The 21,491-nt window shown below is 43.7% G+C and overlaps 1 protein-coding gene across 8 annotated transcripts in view; it reads left to right on the forward strand.

Moving 5' to 3' along the window:
- The window catches only part of DMTN (dematin actin binding protein), a 96,185-nt gene that overhangs the window by 66,942 nt on the left and 7,752 nt on the right, over nucleotides 1–21,491 (forward strand). For all 8 annotated transcript variants that reach the window (XM_040346145.1, XM_040346140.1, XM_040346146.1 and 5 more), the window contains 9 exons: nucleotides 2,152–2,307; nucleotides 2,844–2,888; nucleotides 5,145–5,256; nucleotides 16,412–16,468; nucleotides 16,616–16,756; nucleotides 16,845–16,951; nucleotides 18,266–18,371; nucleotides 19,683–19,720; nucleotides 19,834–19,882. In XM_040346145.1, coding sequence (XP_040202079.1) covers nucleotides 2,152–2,307; nucleotides 2,844–2,888; nucleotides 5,145–5,256; nucleotides 16,412–16,468; nucleotides 16,616–16,756; nucleotides 16,845–16,951; nucleotides 18,266–18,371; nucleotides 19,683–19,720; nucleotides 19,834–19,882 — 811 coding nt within the window. The remainder of the gene's footprint in view (nucleotides 1–2,151; nucleotides 2,308–2,843; nucleotides 2,889–5,144; nucleotides 5,257–16,411; nucleotides 16,469–16,615; nucleotides 16,757–16,844; nucleotides 16,952–18,265; nucleotides 18,372–19,682; nucleotides 19,721–19,833; nucleotides 19,883–21,491) is intronic.

Consider the following 21,491-nt stretch of genomic DNA (forward strand, 5'->3'; position numbering starts at 1 on the left):
GTCCCCCCTTCATGCTGCTGTCCCCCTCTGTTCTCCTTCATGTCGCCCTCCATGTCCCCCTCCTTGCTGCTGTCTCCCTCCCTGTCCCACTCCGTACTGGTGTCCCCCTCCTTTCCCCTCCTCCACTCCCTTGATCTGTCAGGATGGAGAGCGTAGGTAGGAGCTGGTAAATCTGGCTCCTCACTTTTCCCAATGTACAGAGTCAGTGATCACTGACTCTGTCCATTCACATAACTGAAACATCGTAAACTGTGTTTACAATGTTTCAGTTTATGAATGGAGAGGAGCCGCTTTCTTCTCTCCATTCATTTTCCTTGCAGCTGAGGCTGCTGAGAAAGGGACTGGGGAATCTGTGTCCCTAGTCCCTTTCCCTGTCTCAAAGGGGAGATGTCAGGAGTATCTTACCAAAGCCTCCAACAGGGCTAATATAAAAAAAAAAGAATTGCAATAAATAATAAAAACATTTATTGTACAAAATAATAAACAATAAAATAAAATAAAAGACACACTGACACTGAACCCCCCCCCCCCTAAAAAAAAAAAAAAGCATTGTAAAAAAATAACTAAAATAAAATAAATTGTAAAAAATAAAAAAAACAATTTGTAAGAAAAAAAACCTACTGACACATGTGCCACTGTCACATGAGATTAAAAAAGTATCGGTAATCGGTATCGGCGAGTACTTGAAAAAAAGTATCGGTACTTGTACTCCGTCTTAAAAAAGGTGGTATCAGGACAACCCTAGTTTGCAGTTGTGCCATACTCTTTCCATTTTTGGATGATGGATTGAACAGCGCTCCATGTTCAAAGATTGTGATATTTTTTTTATAACCTAACCCTGCTTTAAACTTCTCCACAACTTCATCCCTGACCTGTCTGGTGTGTTCCTTGGCCTTCATAATGCAGTTTGGTCACTAAGGTTCTCTAGAAAACCTCTGGTGGCTTCACAGAACAGCTGTATTTATACTGAGATTAAATTATAAAAGTATAAAATCCTAATTAAAAACATTTACGTTTTTGGTTGTAACATCACAAAATTTGTAAAACTTCATGGGGTAGGAATACTTTTTTAAGGCACTGTTTGTGTTCTCATTTGAATCTTTGGGTACATTGTATATTTCCGCCACACAATCAGTAAACCAGCTTAAAGCAACTCCTACCTCTGTGCAGGAGTATCTTACAATACAGACTGGTCACTGTTGCACTTTCTCTCCTTGTGCAGGGTGACTGGTCCTGTATCCACCCCTGCAGCTTTCTGCTGGTAGTCTATAGTGGCCAGACATGCTGGGGCAGATCCACAAAGAAATTACGCCGGCGGATCTATTTCAAAATTCCCGCGTTGTATCTTTGTTTTGAATCCTCAAAACAAGATACGACGGCATCTCGGCTAGATCCGACAGGCGTACGTCTTCGTACACTGTCGGATCTAAGATGCAATTTTTCGGCGGCCGCTAGGTGGCATTCCCGTCGTAATCCGCGTCGAGTATGCAAATGAGCTATTTACGGCGATCCACGAACGTACGTCGGCCCGTCGTTTTTTTTCCGTCGTTTGCCTTCGGCTTTTTCCAGCGTATAGCTAAAGCTGCTATACTGAGGCGTACTCAATGTTAACTATGGCCGTCCTTCCCGCGTACAATTTTGAATTTTTTACGTCGTTTGCGTAAGTCGTTCGCGAATAGGAATTTGCGTAGAATGACGTCACCGTCGTAAGCATTGGCGGGTTCTGGTTTAATTTCGAGCATGCGCACTGGGATAACCCCGGGACGGCGCATGCGCAGTTCCAAAAAAACGTTGTTTACGTCGGGTCACAACGTATTAACATAAAACACGCCCCCATTAGATCCATTTGAATTCCGCGCCTTTACGCCGCGAGAGATACACTACGCCGCCGTAACTTACGCCGCAAATTCGTTGAGGATTCAAACCAAAGCCAAGTAAGTTACAGCGGCGTAGCATATCTTACATACGCTGTGCTCGGCGCAGATGTATGTGGATCTGCCCCGCTGGGTTTATCTTGTGAGTCTGCATTTCAAGTGAATTTATATCCACTAGGGATACCTATTGAGCTATTAGCTGTTGAGGATTATATCCAAATGTAAGTGTTTTGTGCCCAGAATTTAGCTTTAACAACTTCTCCTGATTTCTATTCAGGCCCGCATGGACAGCCGTGTCATTGGTTATAAGGATCTGGCAGCCCTTCCTCGTGATAAGGCCATATTGGATATTGAGCGTCCTGACCTGATGATCTATGAACCACATTTTACATACACACTTCTGGAGAACACAGAAACACTCCGCAGCCGTGAGGTGAGTTCAGCAGCCGTGAGGTGAGTCCTCATCCAACATATGAATTGTTTAAGGGCTTGTTCACACTTGTGATTGGGGGAGGGGGTAGTAAAACAATGCAGTTCAGCCATGTTGTTACTGCCCCAACTGCTCCCCCTTTAGATCTGAGGTTTACACATGCTGCAGCAGGAATTATACCCTCTGATGCTTTCAGCGGGGCACAGCTCCTGCTGAGCACAACCTATTCAAGTGAATGCAACGCATGTAATTGCGGCACGGCAATCAATGGGGTTAAAACAGGAGGTGAGGAGCCGATACAATGCTTCCTCATCACCTGTCAAATGCTCTCTGAAGAGCAATCCAAATGTGAATTCCTCCTCAGAGACCACAGCATTTGTGAACAAGGTCCAAAAACATTCTCACGATTTCTTAAACTAATTTACACAAACATTTGCTCTTTTGTTTTATCGGAATCTTCAATCCAAAACCTGTAAAATGATACAATGTGTACAGCAGATTGCTAAATGTTGATTTGACACTTTTCTCTGCTTTTACAGCGATCTCTGTCTCCTAAGTCAATATCCCCTCCTCCATCACCTGAGGTAAGTTCAGACAAATCTAATATAATCAAGTGGGGCAGTAGAATCATCAATTATATAAATAATATTCACATTATTACATTGTGGTAATGCTTGCTGAACTGCAATTTCCACAATGCATGGCAACACCCATACAGCAGTATAGTGCCATTCATTTTATGTCATGTTGATACTACTAAAGGTAGATTTGGAATGCTTTCAATCTTTAGACAGAACATACAGGTGAAACTCGAAAAAAAATTGAATATCGTGCAAAGTTCATTTATTTCCCTAATGTAACTTAAAAGGTGAAACTAATATATGAGATAGACTCATTGCATGCAAAGCAAGATAGTTCAAGCCGTGATTTGTCATAATTGTGATGATTATGGCTTACAGCTCATGAAAACTCCAAATCCACAATCTCAGAAAATTTGAATATTACAAGCAATCAATAAAACAAGGATTGTACATAGAACAACATCAGACCTCTGAAAAGTAGAAGCATGCATATGTACTCAGTACTTGGTTTGGGCCCCTTTTGCAGCAATTACTGCCTCAATGCGGCGTGGCATGGAAGCGATCAGCCTGTGGCACTGCTGAGGTGTTATGGAAGACCAGGATGCTTCAATAGTGGCCTTCAGGTCTTCTGCATTGTTTCATGTCTCTCATCTTTCTCTTGGCAATGCCCCATAGATTCTCTATGGGGTTCAGATCAGACGAGTTTTCTGGCCAATCAAGCACAGTAATCCCACGGTCATTGAACCAGGTTTTGGTGCTTTTGGCAGTGTGGGCAGGTGCAAAGTCCTGTTGGATAATGAAGTCAGCATCCCCATAGAGCTTGTCTGGGGAAGGAAGTATGAAGTGCTCTAAAATCTCCTGGTAGACGGCTGCGGTGACCCCGGGACTTAATGAAGCACAGTGGACCAACACCAGCAGATGACATGGCTCCCCAAATCAACACAGACTGTGGAAACTTCACACTGGACTTCAAGCACCTTGCAGTGTGCGCCTCTCCATTCTTCCTCCATACTCTGGCTCCTTGGTTTCCAAATGAGATGCAAAATTTGCTCTCATCAGAAAAGAGGACTTTGGACCACTGAGCAACAGACTGTTTTTCTTTAGCCCAGGTAAGACACTTCTGACGTTTGTTGTTCAGGAGTGACTTGACAAGAGGAATACGATATTTGAAGCCCATGTCCAGAATCCGTCTGTGTGTGGTCCTCTTGATGCACGGACTCCAGCCTCAGTCCACTCCTTGTGAAAGTCCCTCAACACTTTTGAATGACCTTTTCCTGACAATCCTCTCCAGGCTGCGGTCATCCCTGTTGCTTGTGCACCTTTTATGGCTTAATTAGGTGATTAGAGTGGGACACTTTGAGCCTAGAATATTGCACCTTTTACCAATATTCAAATTTTCTGAGCTTGTGGATTTGGGGTTTTCATGAGCTGTAAGCCATAATCATCACAATTATGACATACTTGATCTATCTTACTTTGCATGTAATGAGTCTATCTCATATATTAGTTTGACCTTTTAAGTTGCATTAGTGAAATAAATGAACTTTTGCACGATATTCAAATTTTTCGAGTTTCACCTGTACATACAGTACTGCTGCATCCTCCTAATAAAACAAGTAAAATACCGATACACCATGCACAAATAAAATACACCATGCACAAAACATAAGATCCTTAAGCTAATAAAATCATGAAGGATCACGTTTCTCCTTTTAATCTGCAGAGCTGAAATCATACCCCAGTTTGACAAAAGTTTGACCAAAACAAACGAAAAGCACCATACCTTTTTAGTACCCAACCATTTGGCAATGTTGGAAATGATGCTTATCATGTAAAATGTGTTATAAATGTGGCATAAATGTGGCATTGGATTTGGAAAATGATTATAGCACATAAGATGAAGCACAGATTTTGATGTTTTAGGGCAGGGGTCTACAAACTTTCTAAGCAAAAGGCCAGTTTACAGGCTTTAGGAGGGCCGGTCTGTAGCCAGTGGAAGTAGAAAATGCACCAACATCAGTGCTTCTTCATTGGATTTAATGGAAGGAATAGTACCCCTATTGTTGGTATCAATAGAAGAATAGTGCCCCATTGATGGTGTCAGTAGGGGGAATGATGCCCCTTTATTGGTGTCAGTTGGTGAAATAGTGCCCCAAGGGCTGGATAAGGACAAGAAAATGGCCACATTCGGTCCCCGGGCCGCAGTTTGGAGACCACTGTTTTAGGGGATTCAATTTATGTCATTTGATGTTTAAACAGGTTGCAGCACTTTGGGCAGATAACAAGTCTATAGTAAGCAGCTCTACTCTACAAGGCCAACGAGGAGGAAGCAACTCACCTAGATCAGGAGTGCAACACTTTCATTGCCCAGGTAAAAAATGTAACAGCTATTGAAGTGAAATGTAAAGTGGTATTCCAGTTCACACCTAACTAGCCATAAAACTGCCCCCCCTTTTTTTTAATAAGTCTGCGGTGGTGCAAAACCTAGAACAAAAAAACATGCATGCGAAACACACACTAAAATGTGCACTTAAGGATGTGCTTTAGTTCACCCCCAAAAGGAGTAGGACTTCTACCCTGACCCCAGGGGTGCAAGGCACCCTTGAATACTAAGTCAGGGTAGCTTTCTGGAAATGAGACCACCCAAAGGCAGGGGAGGAAGGAACTGGATGGCCACACATCCTCCCCCTAGACATCCGGGTAAACCCGAGGACTCACACCTTTCATCTGTGATAAAACACACACACAAAAGTGAAAGGTGACAAACATGGGAGAAAAATATCTAGGAAATTAAAAAGGGGCTGTGCCAAATAGTGCACTGGCCGGACCCTGAGGCCCTTCCCCTTTTCCCTAACACCTATGCTGACTAACATCCTGGGACTTGAGGTCTTATTTCCTGAAAGGATAAAGTTTGAAAAAACAGTTGGGAAAATAAAATTTGTTATTTATCTATGGTCCATTTTTCTGTGTATTTTTGAGTTGTTCTATAAAAGAAAAACCCCAAACTGTTTTCCCGTTATGCTTGAAATAGTTCTTCTTTTTGGGCCAGGACTCCTGCTCATCCTCCCATACCAAGGTACGTTTGACCTCCCTCACAAAATCATTGGTTTTAAGGTGAAATCAAAACCTGCCCCCTGATCGAAATCTTCAACTGTGGATTCTCCCGGATCAGAGCCAGAGGCGTTGGCTTAAGGAGGTATTGGTAGCTGCAACACGGGTTGCATCCTGGGAAGTGGAAGCCATCTCTTGCACTGCAGTGTGTCTGATTAGCATATGCTTCCAAGGTGTCTTGAAACATTTGTTTCATTAATGACACTATTTTTGATTTGTCTGCTTCCCTCTCCCTCGTGGCATCCAGGAAGCAAGTTTTGCAAGCCATTTGCCAAGAAGGGCCACATTTGGACTTGCTCAGCATCCCCTTGGTTGAGGCTGTGAGTAATGATCAGACTCATCACGCTCCTGAGGTGGTTGAAGTCTAAATGAAAGAGAAGTGGAGAGATGGGGTACATTGTGACTGGAATGATGCCTTTCCTTTGATCTGGATCCGCGTCTTGGAGAGGAGGCACAGTCATCGGTAGAATGGTGAGATCTGGAAGGACTCCAATAAATCTGCCATTAGCCAGACAGCTCATGAGGGAGGAGGGTAATTACAAAAAAAGTTATATATTATATATATATATATACACACACAGGCCCGGATTCACATACCTTGGCGCATAGTTATGTCGGCTTAGCGTATCGAATATACGCTAAGCGCCGACGTAGCGCAGAGCGGCGAGCACAGTATTCACAAAGCACTTGCTCCCTAATCTACGCTGGGTTCCCTCGGCGTAACTCATCGTAAGTGGCAGTGGGCGTGAGCCATGCTAATGAGGCGTGACTCCATGTAAATGATGGGCCGAGTGCCATCAAGATACGAATAACGAACGGCGGATGAGCCGTCCCATAGACGCTTCCCAGTGCGCATGCTCAGAATCACGTCGAAACAACTGCCTAAGTTATGTCGAATCACTGCCTACGACTTGAACGTAACCTACGACTAGCCCTATTCACGTACGACGTAAAAAACGACGGCTGTGTTCCCTGGTGCAGCCATTTGCATTGATGCTGCTGACTTACACCTGCTTTATGAGTCGTAACTTTACGCCGGACGTACGACTTACGTAAACCGCGCATATTAATGCGCCGGGCGCCAGTACGTTCGTGAATCGGCGTATCTCACTCATTTGCATATTCGAATCGTAAATCAATGGGAGCGCCCCTTGCGGCCAGCGTAAATATGCGCCCACGATACGACGGCGTAGGAAACTTACGTTGGTCGGATGAAGCCTATTTACAGGCGTATCTTGCTTTCAGAGTCAGGCGCATAGATACGACAGCGCATATGTGCACTTACGCGGCGTATCTCGAGATACATCGGCGTAAGTGCTACGTGAATCCGGGCCACAGTATATATGAGAGAGAGCAATTGCCATACCTTCTTTGCATATGCTGATCTTTTGGAGGGGTTGGCTCTTGATTTGGCATTCTGTCATAAAAGTCAGGTTAACATTATGCTAAGTATTAAGGCAAAAAGAGAGAAAGAGAGAGAGAGAGATTCTGTTTTATGTGAACCTGTGGTCACTTGATTCAGCCTAGTCCAATGGCAATCCACACAGATCCGGAGAAAGACCATAGTGACGCTGTCTGGCCGGAACGCAGGGCGTGCGTTCCAGCCACTCTGAAGCCAGGATCCTTGTTCCTTCCACGATGGAAAACCCATGCTAACCCTCCACACAGCTAGGATTTACCCAGCCACACAAGACCACAAAAACCAGCAGCGGGGTTCCCTCACCCTGCTCCATTTAGAAGCACTTAGTGGGGACTGCATCCCAGCAGACATGGATGGACAGCCAGGGATTTACCCCAGCAAGGTAGTCACTGATTGCTCCTGCTATCAATGTGAGGAGGAAAAAAGAAGAACGTGGTGCTGGCTCAGGTGCTACAATTTATGAGTTGAACGTCCTATCAATGTGGGGGTGGGAGGGGCCATACCCATGTGTGTGCGGACATGGAGCTGTCAGGAAAAAACTTCCTAGAACCCGTCATATTTTTATATCTGTGTCCTCTCTTCCTGTTTTTTAAAATGTTGTCATCGGGTCAGGAATTGGGGGTAAGGAAAAAATAAACGTTGCGCTATTAATATAAATTAGACTAAACAATCAAATGATAATGGAAAGAATATATATGGTGAAATTAAAATTAGAAAGACCCCAAAAATAAGAGGAGATAGAACACATGATTGAAAGTAAAGTCTTTGTATCAATGGAAATGGTTAAGGATAGGTTCATCAATATTGAATAAAAGTTCATAAGTTGAAATCATGTGTGGTGGCCGACACCACTAAATTAAAAAGGATGGAGGCTTACCGGATGGCAAGCAATAAAAGACTTGCGGCTGCAAACCCCAGCCAGGGCCTTTTGATGATCCTCGCAGGGGGATGAGAAGGGATGGATGCTGAGACTTCCCAAACACGGATCCACAAGATTGCAGCGTGTCACAAAAAAAACTTAATAGTGAAGTACAACAGGACCAGCACATATAGGATATTTGTGACTCGAGGGACCACCACCACCAAAACACCCTATAGATGGGAGGCTTACCAGAGCATAAAGCAATACGAGCATGCGGCTAAACCCCTAGCCAGGGCCTTTGAGATCCTGAGCGGTGGTGATATATCCTGGAGTCCTCCGGTGTAATGTGGTCAGTAGATACATAAAAAGAATGATATTGCCCACATGGTGAAGTATGTTGACTAAGTTGTTTTAATAAAAAAAGTTTAACACTTACAGGACGAAGATAAAAACAGAAATGGATAGAAGCCGGCCGGCTCAATCAAACGCCCGTCCACACGGAACGAAGAAACGTCTTGCGTCAGCACGCTACCTTCCCGACGCACGTTTTGTCAAAAGTTGACGTCATCTGGGGCACTCTTTGGGGGAATTGGGGGTAAATCCCTCTAAATGAAGCCCTAAGTAGAAGTAAAAAACAGAATGAGTTCTCATTCTTACCTTCTCTATCAAAAACACACACAAATATTTTGCCTAGCATTTCTATTTTAAACCAAATGTGTTGTTTTACAGGATAAAGTTTAAAATATTCTTTAAGCACTTGGTCCCCTCTCTGTTCTTTATGGTATTAAATAATTCAAGCAAGAGAACAATTTAGCGTGAGATGACGTGGTGCACGTGAAGCACGCACGTCCGAGGGAGGAGCCTCCTGTGCTACGGACCTAGCCTGAACCCGGGAGACGGAGGGAGGTAGGAGGAAGATCTGGCGGCGTTCCAGCGGCAGCAGCTACGATGCAGAGTGAGAGTCTGCGGAGCTGCTAGGGGTCAAGCCCGCTGAACGCCCGATGTACCGTCTCACGCTGCTCTCCGGGAAGCCCCCCTCCCCCTAACCCTCGCCCCCCCGAGGAGAAGGCAGGCGCCGTGCAGCATAGAAAAAAGGCACGGAAACCTCCATCTGTGGTGCGCTCGGCAGCCGCCCCCCCCCCCCTGCCTGCTGCGATATCTGGCCATTTCGGCCCGGGGCTGGGAAGGAAAAAAAACGTCTACCAGGTAACATCAACCCTTTTTTTTTTTTCATTGATGCAACTGGACCAGCATGTGGAACTTGAGATTTAGCCCTGACGGCAGGTGGATGTGGTAAGAGGGTAACGTGTACTACTGCTATACAAAGTATATTCCATATATTACTGATGCTACTTTGCTGGTGAAACTAGCCTCTAATGCAGTCTAAATAATCTAAATAACCTGGGCAACATTGCTTGAACACCTTGGGGCATCCAGCTGCTTAGCCTCTAATAAGACCTAATCCGCACCTATTACATAGTTTCACTGCATGCATTAATTGCATTAAAAAATTCACGGACTGCAAATCCATAGCTTATATATATGGAGGACACTGATAAGGAGGCTTAACTGAAAGGCTTAAGTTACCTAGAGACATTATACCTCCCTCTGTTTTAAGCACTACCAAATGATTATGGGTTTGACTTGAAATACTGGTGGAAATATTGGAGTCTTCTCTTTTACCATTGGCCCACTACACGAGCTTTGCTTGGTTTGCTATATTGGCTCAATGTACTATAAACTTGAGTATAGAGGAGAGAGTGTTGCGCATTTGAACACAGCATAGAACACAGTGTAAGGGTAGACAGAGTGAAAAGAAGGCAATATATATCCCACCAAACTCTTATAGCTTACCCAATATTCCTACCCCCCTTTGAAGAATCAAAAAATATAAGATTAGTCACAAATACTCCAGGTGATAGCTTGATCTGGCCTCTGCTAGACCTGATAATGGTTGTCTAAAAAAAAAAAAAAACATACGCGTTGGTATCCTTGGATTACCGATGCTCAATGAAAATAAGCCAGCTTGGCCTCTGGAACTCAAAAACTCCTTGAGTACTCAACAAACCAACGGGGGGTATAGCACCCCTTAAAACAGAGTGTGGGCGATTTTCTCCTTTGCTCACAGCCTAGCGACACGGGATGACCCCTTGACCCCCTAGAACTCCAGCGTAAAATCCTTAGAAGGAGAAGCCACCACTTCTCGGTTCTGCTTTCCCTCCCTAAAAATAAAAACCACCATAAAAAAAAAAAAAAAAAAAAAAGAGAGGAGGGGTGACCACCTGCTGTCCACACTGGGGAAACGTATTAGAGGGACAAAGAAATACAACATGAATAAATCTACAAGGGGGGCCGCCCCGAAAATCCCTAAAGATAACCCCCCCACCAGCACGATCAGACACTATATGACCCCCGAGGGGAGTTCCAAGAGCCCAGGACTGTCAAAAAAAGCTGAAAAAACCGGGACAACTAAAAAGGGAGTAGGGGGGGCGGTTACCCCAACTGAGGATACATCAATAGAATGTGAACATGAAGTCAGTCAAATGGACGCCCCCAGATTGGACACTCACATCCCCACAAAGGGGGAACTGGATGGGATGCTAAAGAGATTGGAAAACGCGATAAGAGATGAAATCAGTACATTAAGAAAGGACCTATTTCATATGTTGGAACGGGTTGAGGAAGTGGAAAAAAAAAATGGATAAACATGATCTAGAATTAAATGAATTAAAAAACCAACATCAGATTATGAAACAAAACCAGAGGTGGCTGCAATACCGCTTAGAGGACCAAGAAAACCGGAACAGAAGACAAAATTTAAGAATACGATCCATCAAGGAGGAGAAAGGTGAAGACTTGAGAAAAATCCTCAACGACCTGTTTCTCCCCCTCCTAAATAATGGCACGGAGGGCCCCCTCAAAATAGAACGGGTACACCGTGTAGGAAAGATGAGAGAGGGAGGAGGCAAATGGCCCAGGGACATTATCGTGAGGTTTAGATATTTCGAAGACAAAGATGAGATCTGGTCAAAATTGAGAAGAAAGCCCCCCCTATGCTATGACGGGACTGATATCCAGATTTTCACGGACCTAGCCTGGGAGACCCTGGCCAGAAGAAGGTACCTTAAACCTCTTCTGGAACAGATGCGCCAGCTTAATATTAAATATCAATGGGGGTTCCCGGCATGTCTGATAGGCCACAAAGAGGGGGTCTCAGCAAAGTTGATATTTCCTGAGGATTTGGTGGGGTTTTGTCGCAAACTGGATATGCCCGTGCTGGAGATTCCCGGCTGGGTCGAATAGTTACATGACACAGATTGCCACCTTCAGTGGTTTGGGGAGGTTCGACTTAGGGCGACTGGGGGGGACGGGAGGGGGAGGGTGGGATTGGAAAGGGGAGTAAGGAGGGCAGGTCCATAACCCTACCCATATAAGATCAACCCCCAGAAGAGTATCCTGAGGGGTAATATGGGAGGGCGGGGCATTGGGAGGCCCCACCTCATCCACGAGAACCGACGGGTAGGGGAGATTGAGGATCCCTACGGTTCAGAGGCGATGTCTAGGCCTGGGCGGGGGGGGGAGGGAGGTGGGTGGGGCGGGGGTTCAGGAAGGGGAGAGGGCACTCCCCTCTCTCAGAAAAGGGGGCCATGTTTAGGCCTGGGCAGGGGGGGGAGGGGAGAGGGGAGGGTTGGGGAGGGGAGAGGGGAGGGGGGGGGAGGGGAGGAGAGACAGGGAAAGTGGCTCCCAGTAGATCTTTTGGAAAATATAGGGAAAGGTTACACTGGTAGGGAATGACAGAAATAAAATTTTTATCTTACAATGTGAAGGGATTGAACTCCCCTATTAAAAGATTGAAGGTGTTAGCAGAGATTGAATCATACAGAGCGGACATAGTTTTTCTCCAGGAATCTCACCTGTCGATAAATTCAAACGTAAGGTTATATTCACCTAGGTTTCCTTCCTGGTTCTACAGTGATTCCATCTCTAAGCGCTCTAGGGGCGTAGCAATTGGTTTCGCAAAAGAGACTGCGTTTATTTTGGAGGCTAGGTTGACAGACCCGGAAGGGAGATTTCTATTCTTAAAAGGAAGACTTGGTGATACCGCCTACACTCTGGCAAACATCTATGCCCCGAATGTACATCCAACCCATTTTTTAAGTAGAATCCTGGGCAAATTGAAAAATTTCGCAGAGGGGTACACTATCATGATGGGGGATCTTAATTTCGCCATGAATCTGAAAGAAGATAGTACGTCCCGGGGGAGGGAGACAATAAACGTGCAGTTACAAAAAATTAAGCACAAGATCCATGACAGCCAATTAGTGGATGCTTGGAGGATATTCCATCCAAATACAAAGGATTACACGTTCTTTTCCCCTCCCCACGGAACGTACACTAGAATAGACTACATTTTGGTAGATCACAGGCTGCTTGACTTGATCACTGAGACAGACATTGGAATTATGACTGTCTCAGACCATGCGCCAGTAACCATGAAAATTAAACTCTCCATACAAAAGAGCCAACGGCCGGTATGGCACCTTAATGATAGTCTGATTCGCGACGAAGAAAGGGCAAGTAGGGTGGAGGCGGAACTAAAACAATTCTTCCTTTTCAATGACACTGAAGGGATTTCAAGCGCAACCCTGTGGGAGACACACAAAGCATACATTAGAGGGATACTAATCGCTGAGGGCGCCAGGGAAAAAAAAGAGAGAAAATGTAAATCTGATGCCCTGATCAAAGAGATAGTGATATTAGAACGTAAACACAAGGAGCACGCGCACAAAGAGAATTACCATAATCTAATTGTGAAAAGAGATGCGCTCAAGGAGATTATGGAACAGGAAGCAAGGAACAAACTGAACTGCATTGCCAGAGAGAGGTATCTATGGGGTAACAAACCCAGTAAGCACTTAGCCAAAATGGCCCAAAAAAAGAAAACCAGAAATTATATTGAAAAAATTAAAAGGAAAGATGGGAAATTGGTACATACAACTAGAGAAATTGCAGATACCTTTAAAAACTACTATGAGGAATTATACACAATAAAACAGTTAGGGTGGCAGGGTGGAGAAAAAGAGGATAAAATTCATGATTTTTTGCAGAAAGCGGGCCTTCCCAGACTGGAGAGGGTAGAAAGTTTAAATATGTGCCTTCCAATAACTGAAGAAGAAATTAAAATTGCTCTAAAAAACACGACGTGCGGGAAAAGCCCCGGCCCGGACGGATTTTCGGCCCTATACTATAAGAGATTTAGTAACATCTTAATACCGAGGATGTGTAAGTATTTTAATGGTCTAGGGTCCGAATTCGAAGCCAGTAGGGAAGCAATAGCGGCCACAGTGGCAATAATCCTGAAGGAGGGGAAAGATAGCTCGCTCTGTTCGGGATATAGACCGATCTCGTTGCTCAATGCAGACACTAAGCTCTTTGCTAAAATCCTTGCAGAACGCCTGAAAGGGGTGATGCACTTCTTGGTGCACCCCGATCAGGTAGGTTTTATCCCCAACAGAGAGGGCAAAGACAATAGTATAAGAGCGATTCTCCTGCTTCAGAATATAAGGCAGAATGCACCCCCAGGTCTATTCCTGTCAGTTGATGCTGAAAAAGCATTCGATAGGGTAGACTGGGGGCTTATGATGGAGACCCTTACAGCTATGGGAATAGGGAACAGGATGATCCGCTGGATCAACACACTATATTACCATCCCTCTGCCAAAATTAAAATAAATGGCTCGCTATCAGATTCCTTCGAGATGAAAAACGGGACAAGACAGGGTTGCCCTTTGTCCCCTCTTTTGTTTATTTTGTCTTTGGAGCCCCTCCTGGCCACCATTCGAAACGACCCAGAAATCAATGGGGTTAGAATAAAAGAGGAGGAACATAAGCTCTCGGCTTTCGCCGACGATATTTTATTTTATTTAACCAATCCGGTTAAATCTATCCCCAAGCTCTCTATGATATTACAACAATATGGCGATATCTCCAACTTTAAAGTTAATGCCACAAAATCTGAAATCTTAAATATAAACTTAAGTAAAAGCGAAGAAGCTTGTGTCAAAGCAATTTGTATTTATCCATGGAAAAAAGAATTAAAATACCTCGGTATTAAACTTGCTAATACAGTTCAGAAGATATATAAAATAAATTATGTACCACTACTAAACGAGATTAAAAATGAATTAAAAAGAACGGAAAATAAACCTATATCATGGATCGGACGCATAAATATGCTGAAGATGGTCATAGTTCCAAAAATACTATATAAATTTCTCCTAATTCCAATTGCCCTGCCTCAGCAATTTTTGAGAATTCTTAATTCCCTCTTATTAAACTATGTATGGAAAAAGAAAAAGCACAGAATTTCTCTATCTATCCTAAAACAGGGTAAGCTTCAGGGAGGGCTGGCACTGCCGGACATAAAAAGCTATCATAAGGCGGCGGTTTTGTCTCGAGCGGTGGAATGGGCGCGTGATAGGAAAGAAAAAAGATGGGTGCAAATTGAAAACGCACAAGCTAACACACAACTGGGCAACTCTATCTGGATTCCTGCACAATACAGAGCACTGGATCACAAAGCATTTGACATAACACGGGACACTTTACGTATGTGGGATAGGACCCAGTCACTACTTGAAAGGAAATTCAATTCTCCACTAATGAATTTGAAAGAAAACGCTTATTTTGCACCCGGGGAAATAAAAATAGGAGGGAACTGGATTAGAAAGGACACGGTTCACTTAGGCGATATTATAAAAGACGGGGAGGTGATGACCTATGAGGATCTCAAGTCTAGAACAGATTTTTGGGATCTTGATAGGTGGCATTACTCCCAGCTGTCTCACTTTACACGAAGCCTCCCCTGCCCTCTGCGGACGGTGGCGGAGCTGACACAATTGGAGAAAATATGTAAATCTAAGATTTCTAAGGGCACGATCACGAAATTATATGGGATATTGGTTAAGATAGGGTCACGGGGGGAGGCACCGTTTCTGGAAAAATGGGAAAAGGAGTTAAAAATCACGAGAGGGACTAACACTTTTCAGAGGACTATGCAACTAGTACATTCCTCAGCAATAGACATACAAACTGCCGAGGCAAACTATAAGTGCATTTCAGGGTGGTATATCACACCCGATAAAGCTAACAAAATCAATGCCGCCCAGCCCGTGGAGTGCTGGCGTGGATGCCCTGAAAGGGGAACTATGGCCCATTTATGGTGGACATGCCCTAAAATACAAATTTTCTGGGACACAATCTTAAAGCAAATAAAGGAGATCACAGGCAAGGAGTTAAAGAAAGACCCTTGGGTAGTGCTCTTCCATGGGTGTCAAGAGGGTATAAAGAAATACAAGCAATCTCTAATTCCTCACCTTCTGAACGCAGCCAAGAGATTGATCCCAAAAAGGTGGCACGAGATGGAAAGCCCACATTTGTGGAACTGGGTGGACGCAGTGGAGGAAACCTATAGGTTAGAAGAGCTAAAGGACAGCCTCTTGGAGACAAATAGTGACATTAAGGCCAAATGGGAAAAGTGGAAGGAATACAAAAAAACATGGAGCTATGCAGAGAGATTAAGAGGCCCTTAATTTATATATTCCGGATAACACAGTACTTATATGCTGTCCCGGTTCAAGTTTGATTCCCTGACCGCTATTTGCAAAATTTTATTTATTTTGGTGAATCTCTATATTTTGCCTTTCCTTGGATAAGCATTAGACCTCTGGGAGCCACGGGGCGGGTGGGGGGGGGGTTTGAGGGGGGGCCGGGGGGTGAATGTATTACGAGAAAGCATGTCTCAGCCACCCTTGCTGGGTGAAGAATATAAAGGAGTGTGGATAAGCTCTTAGTACCCTAGTGGGAAGGCGACATATACAATTTTTTTTTTCTTCATATGTATACATAAAAAAAAATAAAAAAAAAAAAAAAAAAAAACCACATATGATGCAAACTGCAATCAGAGACGTAAGAAGCATCAAATTATGAGCTGGTCTCTAGAATATGACAAAAGCTGAGGTGGTAAAAAAAAAAAAAAAAAAAAAATAATTCAAGCAGTTTAGTTCCGCGCTTAATATCTATATTAACTTAAATATATATTTATGTATTATTTATTCTGTTTGTTCTTTACAGAAATTAACAAGAAAGAGCCTAACTTGTACAAAAAACCTCCAATCTACAAACAGAGAGGTATGAAAAATGCATACCGCCATACTGCTTTAACTCAAAGTCCTTTAAGCACCTGACATTTTGGGGGCTTGTTGTATTTGTCAGTCACATAAGGTGCTGTTGTCTCTATGAACACCATCTGAAAACCAATATTTTATTGCCCTCCAGAGTCAGCACTCTCCCATAGGCTATCTGATGACCCCATAGTTGAATCTTCCAAATTTCCAGCTGCAAAACCTCCTGATCCAAACCAGCTGGCAAAAATTGAGACAGATTATTGGCCATGTCCTCCTTCTTTGGCCGTTGTAGGTAAGAGTGTTTCTCAGCTATATGTTTGAGTAACGATGCATCATGCCCCATGCCAAGGTGGTGACTAAGAACCTTTTTAACACTGCAGAGTCAGAGAGACGATTTCGCAGGGAGTCTCGACGCGGGGAGGAGGAAAGTGAAGAAAGTGAAGATGTGAAAGAACTGAGTCATCGACAGATAAGGGAGATAAACAAGGTGGCCGTCATCGTAGAGTAAAGATAAAAAAATATATGCTACCATTTACATTATCATTGTAAGAAGGCCCGTGTTTAGGGGTTATGCTGTCCTAGGCAAAGGTAAAATAAGATACCTTGATATAAAGCCAACAACCTTATCATCTGCACCCAGGCTGTGTGGTTTTTGCAGTCAAAGTAAAGAAAGGCACATTGGCATCTTCTTTTCTTTTGAGTCTTCACAGGAATGACTGGAAAGGGGCAAGTTTTCATGACAAAGAAGATTTTTCTAATCCTTACCACTGGTATTAACAGCTTAGGGCCAGATCCAGAGAGAATTACATCCGTGCAGCGTATCAGAGATACGCTACGCCGCCGTACCTTACCTGGCGGAATTTCGAATCCTCAACGATTTTGCGCAGTAAGTTACGGCGGCGTAGTGTATTTCTGGTGGCGGAATTCAAATCAGCGATTATGGGGCGTGATTCATTTAAATGAAGCGCGTCCCCGCGCCGAATGAACTGCGCATGCGTCGTCCCGAAATTTCCCGCCGTGCATTGCGCTAAATGACGTCGCTTTTAACTTAGACGTGAGTTACGTCCATCCCTATTCACGGACGACTTACGCAAAAAAAAAAAAATTCAAATTTCGACGCGGGAACGATGGCCATACTTAATATGGCAAGTCTATCTATACGCAGCAAAATACCAGCTTTAACTATACGCCGGAAAAAGCCGACTACAGACGATGTTAGAAAATGCGATGGCCGCGCATACGTTTGTGGATCATCGTAAATCGCTAATTTGCATACCCGACGCGGAAAACAAATTGAACTCCATCCAGCGGGCGCCGAAGTATTGCATCTTAGGCCCCATACACACCATAGAATCCATCCGCAGATAAATCCCAGCAAATGGGTTTCAGCGGATAGATCCTATGGTGTGTATCCGCGGATAAATACTCCCGTGTGTATGGGGCCTAAGATCCGAAGGCGTACGAAGCCGTACGCCTGTCGGATCTTACCCAGATGCCGTCGTATCTTGGTTTGAGGATTCAAACTAAAGATACGACGCGGGAAATTTGAAAGTACGCCAGCGTATCAGTAGATACGCCGGCGTACTTGCTCTGTTGATCTGTCCCTTAGTTTTTACATTAGAGATATGTATCACAATCACATGGAGCCAGAATGAAAAAAAGTAATACCAATAGGTTACTTGTGTGATTGGTGGATGCCCTAGGTACAGAACTACGTTACGCCCACAAGTAAATAGTGTCCTTTAAGGTTGTCCTTCATTTATGTTTTATAGCCTTCACACTTATTATCTTTCACATACAGATCCAATCTAATCTAGGGAAACTCATTCTAAAAGAGGAAATGATGAAAGGGGGTACTCCAAAAAGAAAAACCCGCTCCCTGCCTGACAGGACACCAATCTACACACGTAAGTAATTTCTTCTTCGTGTCTCCAGCTACCTAATAAATCTAACATGCTGTATTTAATACAACAAAGATGTATAATAATTGACCTACTTCTCTATTGGCAACATGGCACTATGCATTATAGACCTTGCTCCTTCACAATCTCACCTCAGTCCATAGTCTACAAATAACATATAATATGAAAGCCAACATATTAGTGATTATCCAACAGTAGCGCGCATTTTGTAGGGAAAGGCATGGAACAGATTTTTCATTTATTCCACCTTTTCTGAAGATTACATTGCCAAAAATTTTAGTTGCCTTTAACAGGATTCTTGCCTTCAAAGCTGAACTAAAACCTCCCATCCTTTACAGCCAAGGACGCTTTCATCTTAGACTCTTTTTGACCTCTAGTTGCCATGGTGCTGCAAATGTGATCAGTTAGGACACCAACCATTTGATGGATTGGCAGTTTAACCGTAACGTAGCTGTGACAGTTATTATTCACAGCATGCCTTTATTATAACTGGTTTGGGAAACCCTTAGTTCTCTTATCCTTATAGTAGACCAGACATCACTAAATGGCAGACCGCGGTCTGGATCCGGCCTGAGTCACGGTCCCATCTGGACTGGCCGCAGTTCCACCATTTAGGAGCCAGGTCTTCCGCTCAGCCGCCGTCATCCTCATCAAGCCAAATGCGGAGGCAGGACCATTCCAGGTAGACGGTAGGAGGCACATCAGTCTGGAGTTGACATTGGAGCCAGGACAACTCCGGATGGAGGGCAGGAGCTGCCAAGTTAACTTTTCAAGTTAACCAGCAGGTGATTGGTTGCTAGCAGCTGGTTACCAGGAAAAGTTGTGCAGCTTTCACCCTCCTTCCAGAGCTGTCCTGCCTCCGATGTCAGCTCTAGATGGATGTGCCTCCCACATTCCACCCTGTGTTGGTAGGACACTGAAGAGAGCTATGTCACTGCTGTGAAGCATGTGGGGAAAGCCGAGGATAAAAATGAGTAGATTCTTCCCACTGAGCTATTGTATTCTGCTGGTGGGGAGCCTTCCCAGCCATAACTGGCAGCACTGATCATTCAGAAAAAAAACAACTGGCTGGTTGTTCAGAAGTTGATTGACAGATCGACTCAGGTAAAAGCAACTAGCTCATACTTGGATCGAAATACGGCTGGTCCGTGCTGAATTGGCCAAATAGCTTAATTGATTTGGTTTTGACAACATAGTGCATGATTTATTTGTTCTTTCCCATTACTGGTTTATTGCACATCACAAAGATTAGATATTTGTATCAGGCTTATAGATGTTCAACATCTCTTTTCACAGCTATACATTCTGGCTATGGACGAAGTAGCTTAACAAGGGTGAGTCCAAATTAAGAAAATCTTACATGTGGTCCATGGGGCACATTTCACTTATAACAAATTTGTAAGATTTTATTTATAAGCAGGATAAGTAATTATTTTCTCTTTTCCAGCTTCTATCTGCAGAGTTCTATGCTCCTGACCCACAGAGAGTGTGCACAGGTGAGCAGGGATGCATGCTAAATAGCTTAACAGGTTAGATAAGACCAGCATGGCGGATAAACTTATATATCTATATATTTCTGGATGAGCATTTTGTTCAAGTGCAGAAAACATTTTCCATCATTACAAATGTAAAAGGTAACCTCTGTAGTTGGAGAGAGTACCAGCAGGAGGAAGGACGTCCCAATTTCTTTAGTTAGATCACATATAGAATACGGTGTCCATTTCTGAAGACCTCACTTAAGGCCTGTACAAACGATCCAATTTTACGACAATAATTGTCTGATGGATGTGCTGTGTCGGATAATTAGACCGGGTGTATGCTCCATCAGACAATTGTTGGCGGAATTAACAACAACAAATGTTGGATGCTCACGCTCACCAACTGTCTGGCAATAAATCTGTTACGTCAAATTATCCGATCGTGTGTACACAAATCCGTCCAACTAAAATCCAAAGTACAAACACACATGCTCTGAACCAATGTTAAACATTAACACAACATTAGCAGAAGTTTCTCAAAGGGTGGCGCTAAAGAGCAGAAAAAACACATATTTAGGTTTTGTTGGCTGAAAATGTTGTGCTGTCTGTATACAGAACAAGTTCACGGCCAACGCTCTTCGGACCAAAATCCTCAGATTTGTCTGATGGAAGTCTGATCGTGTGAACGAGGCTTTACAAAAATATATTGATAAGACAGAGTGAGTCCAGAGACAGACAACAGAAATTATGAACTGCCTAAAGCCGCATACACACAACCGTTTTTCATGACGAGAAAAATGCCATTTTTTTAATTGGTCATTAAAAACGACCATGTGTAGGCTCCAGAGCATTTTTCTCGACGTGAAAAATGGCCATTAAAAATTTAGAACATGCTCTAATTTTTCTTGTCTGTTTTTCACGTCGTGAAAAAACGGTCGTGTGTAGGGTTTAAGGACGGGGAAAAAACGCGCATGCTCAGAAGCAAGTTATGAGACGGGAGCACTTGTTCTGGTAAAACTAGCGTGTGTAATGGAGATAGCACATTTGTCACGCTGTAACAGACTGAAAAGCATGAAGACTGAAAAGCGCGAATCGTCTCTCACCAAACTTTTACTAACACAAAATCAGCAAAAGCAGCCCAAAGGGTGGCACCATCTGAATGGAACTTCCCCTTTATAGTGCCGTCGTACGTGTTGTACGTGACCGCACTCTTCTAGAGCATTTTTTTTCACGATCCTGTGTATGCAAGGCAGGCTTGACAAGAATCACGTTGAGAAAACATTTTTTCTAGGACATTAAAAACAGTCGTGTGTACGCGGCATAAGTATAAAACATATCAGGGGAACTAATACTTACAGTCTTGAGGAAAGAAGGGAAAGAGGGGGGCATGAGTGAAACCTATGAATACATTAAGAGTGTGAATAAGGTTTAGGAGGAGAGTATTTTCCTTACAAAACTAAAGCCTCATACACACGATCGGACCTCCATCGGACATTTTTGTGGATTTTTGTCCGAAGGGGCGTTGGCCGTGAACTTGGTATGCATACACACGGCAGAACTTTTTCAGCCAACATTCACCAAAACACTTGGTTTTTCAGCTGTTTACTGTCACCCTTTGGGCAACTTC

This window comes from Rana temporaria, chromosome 3, assembly GCF_905171775.1.
Source record: "Rana temporaria chromosome 3, aRanTem1.1, whole genome shotgun sequence".
NCBI classification, from domain to species: domain Eukaryota; kingdom Metazoa; phylum Chordata; class Amphibia; order Anura; family Ranidae; genus Rana; species Rana temporaria.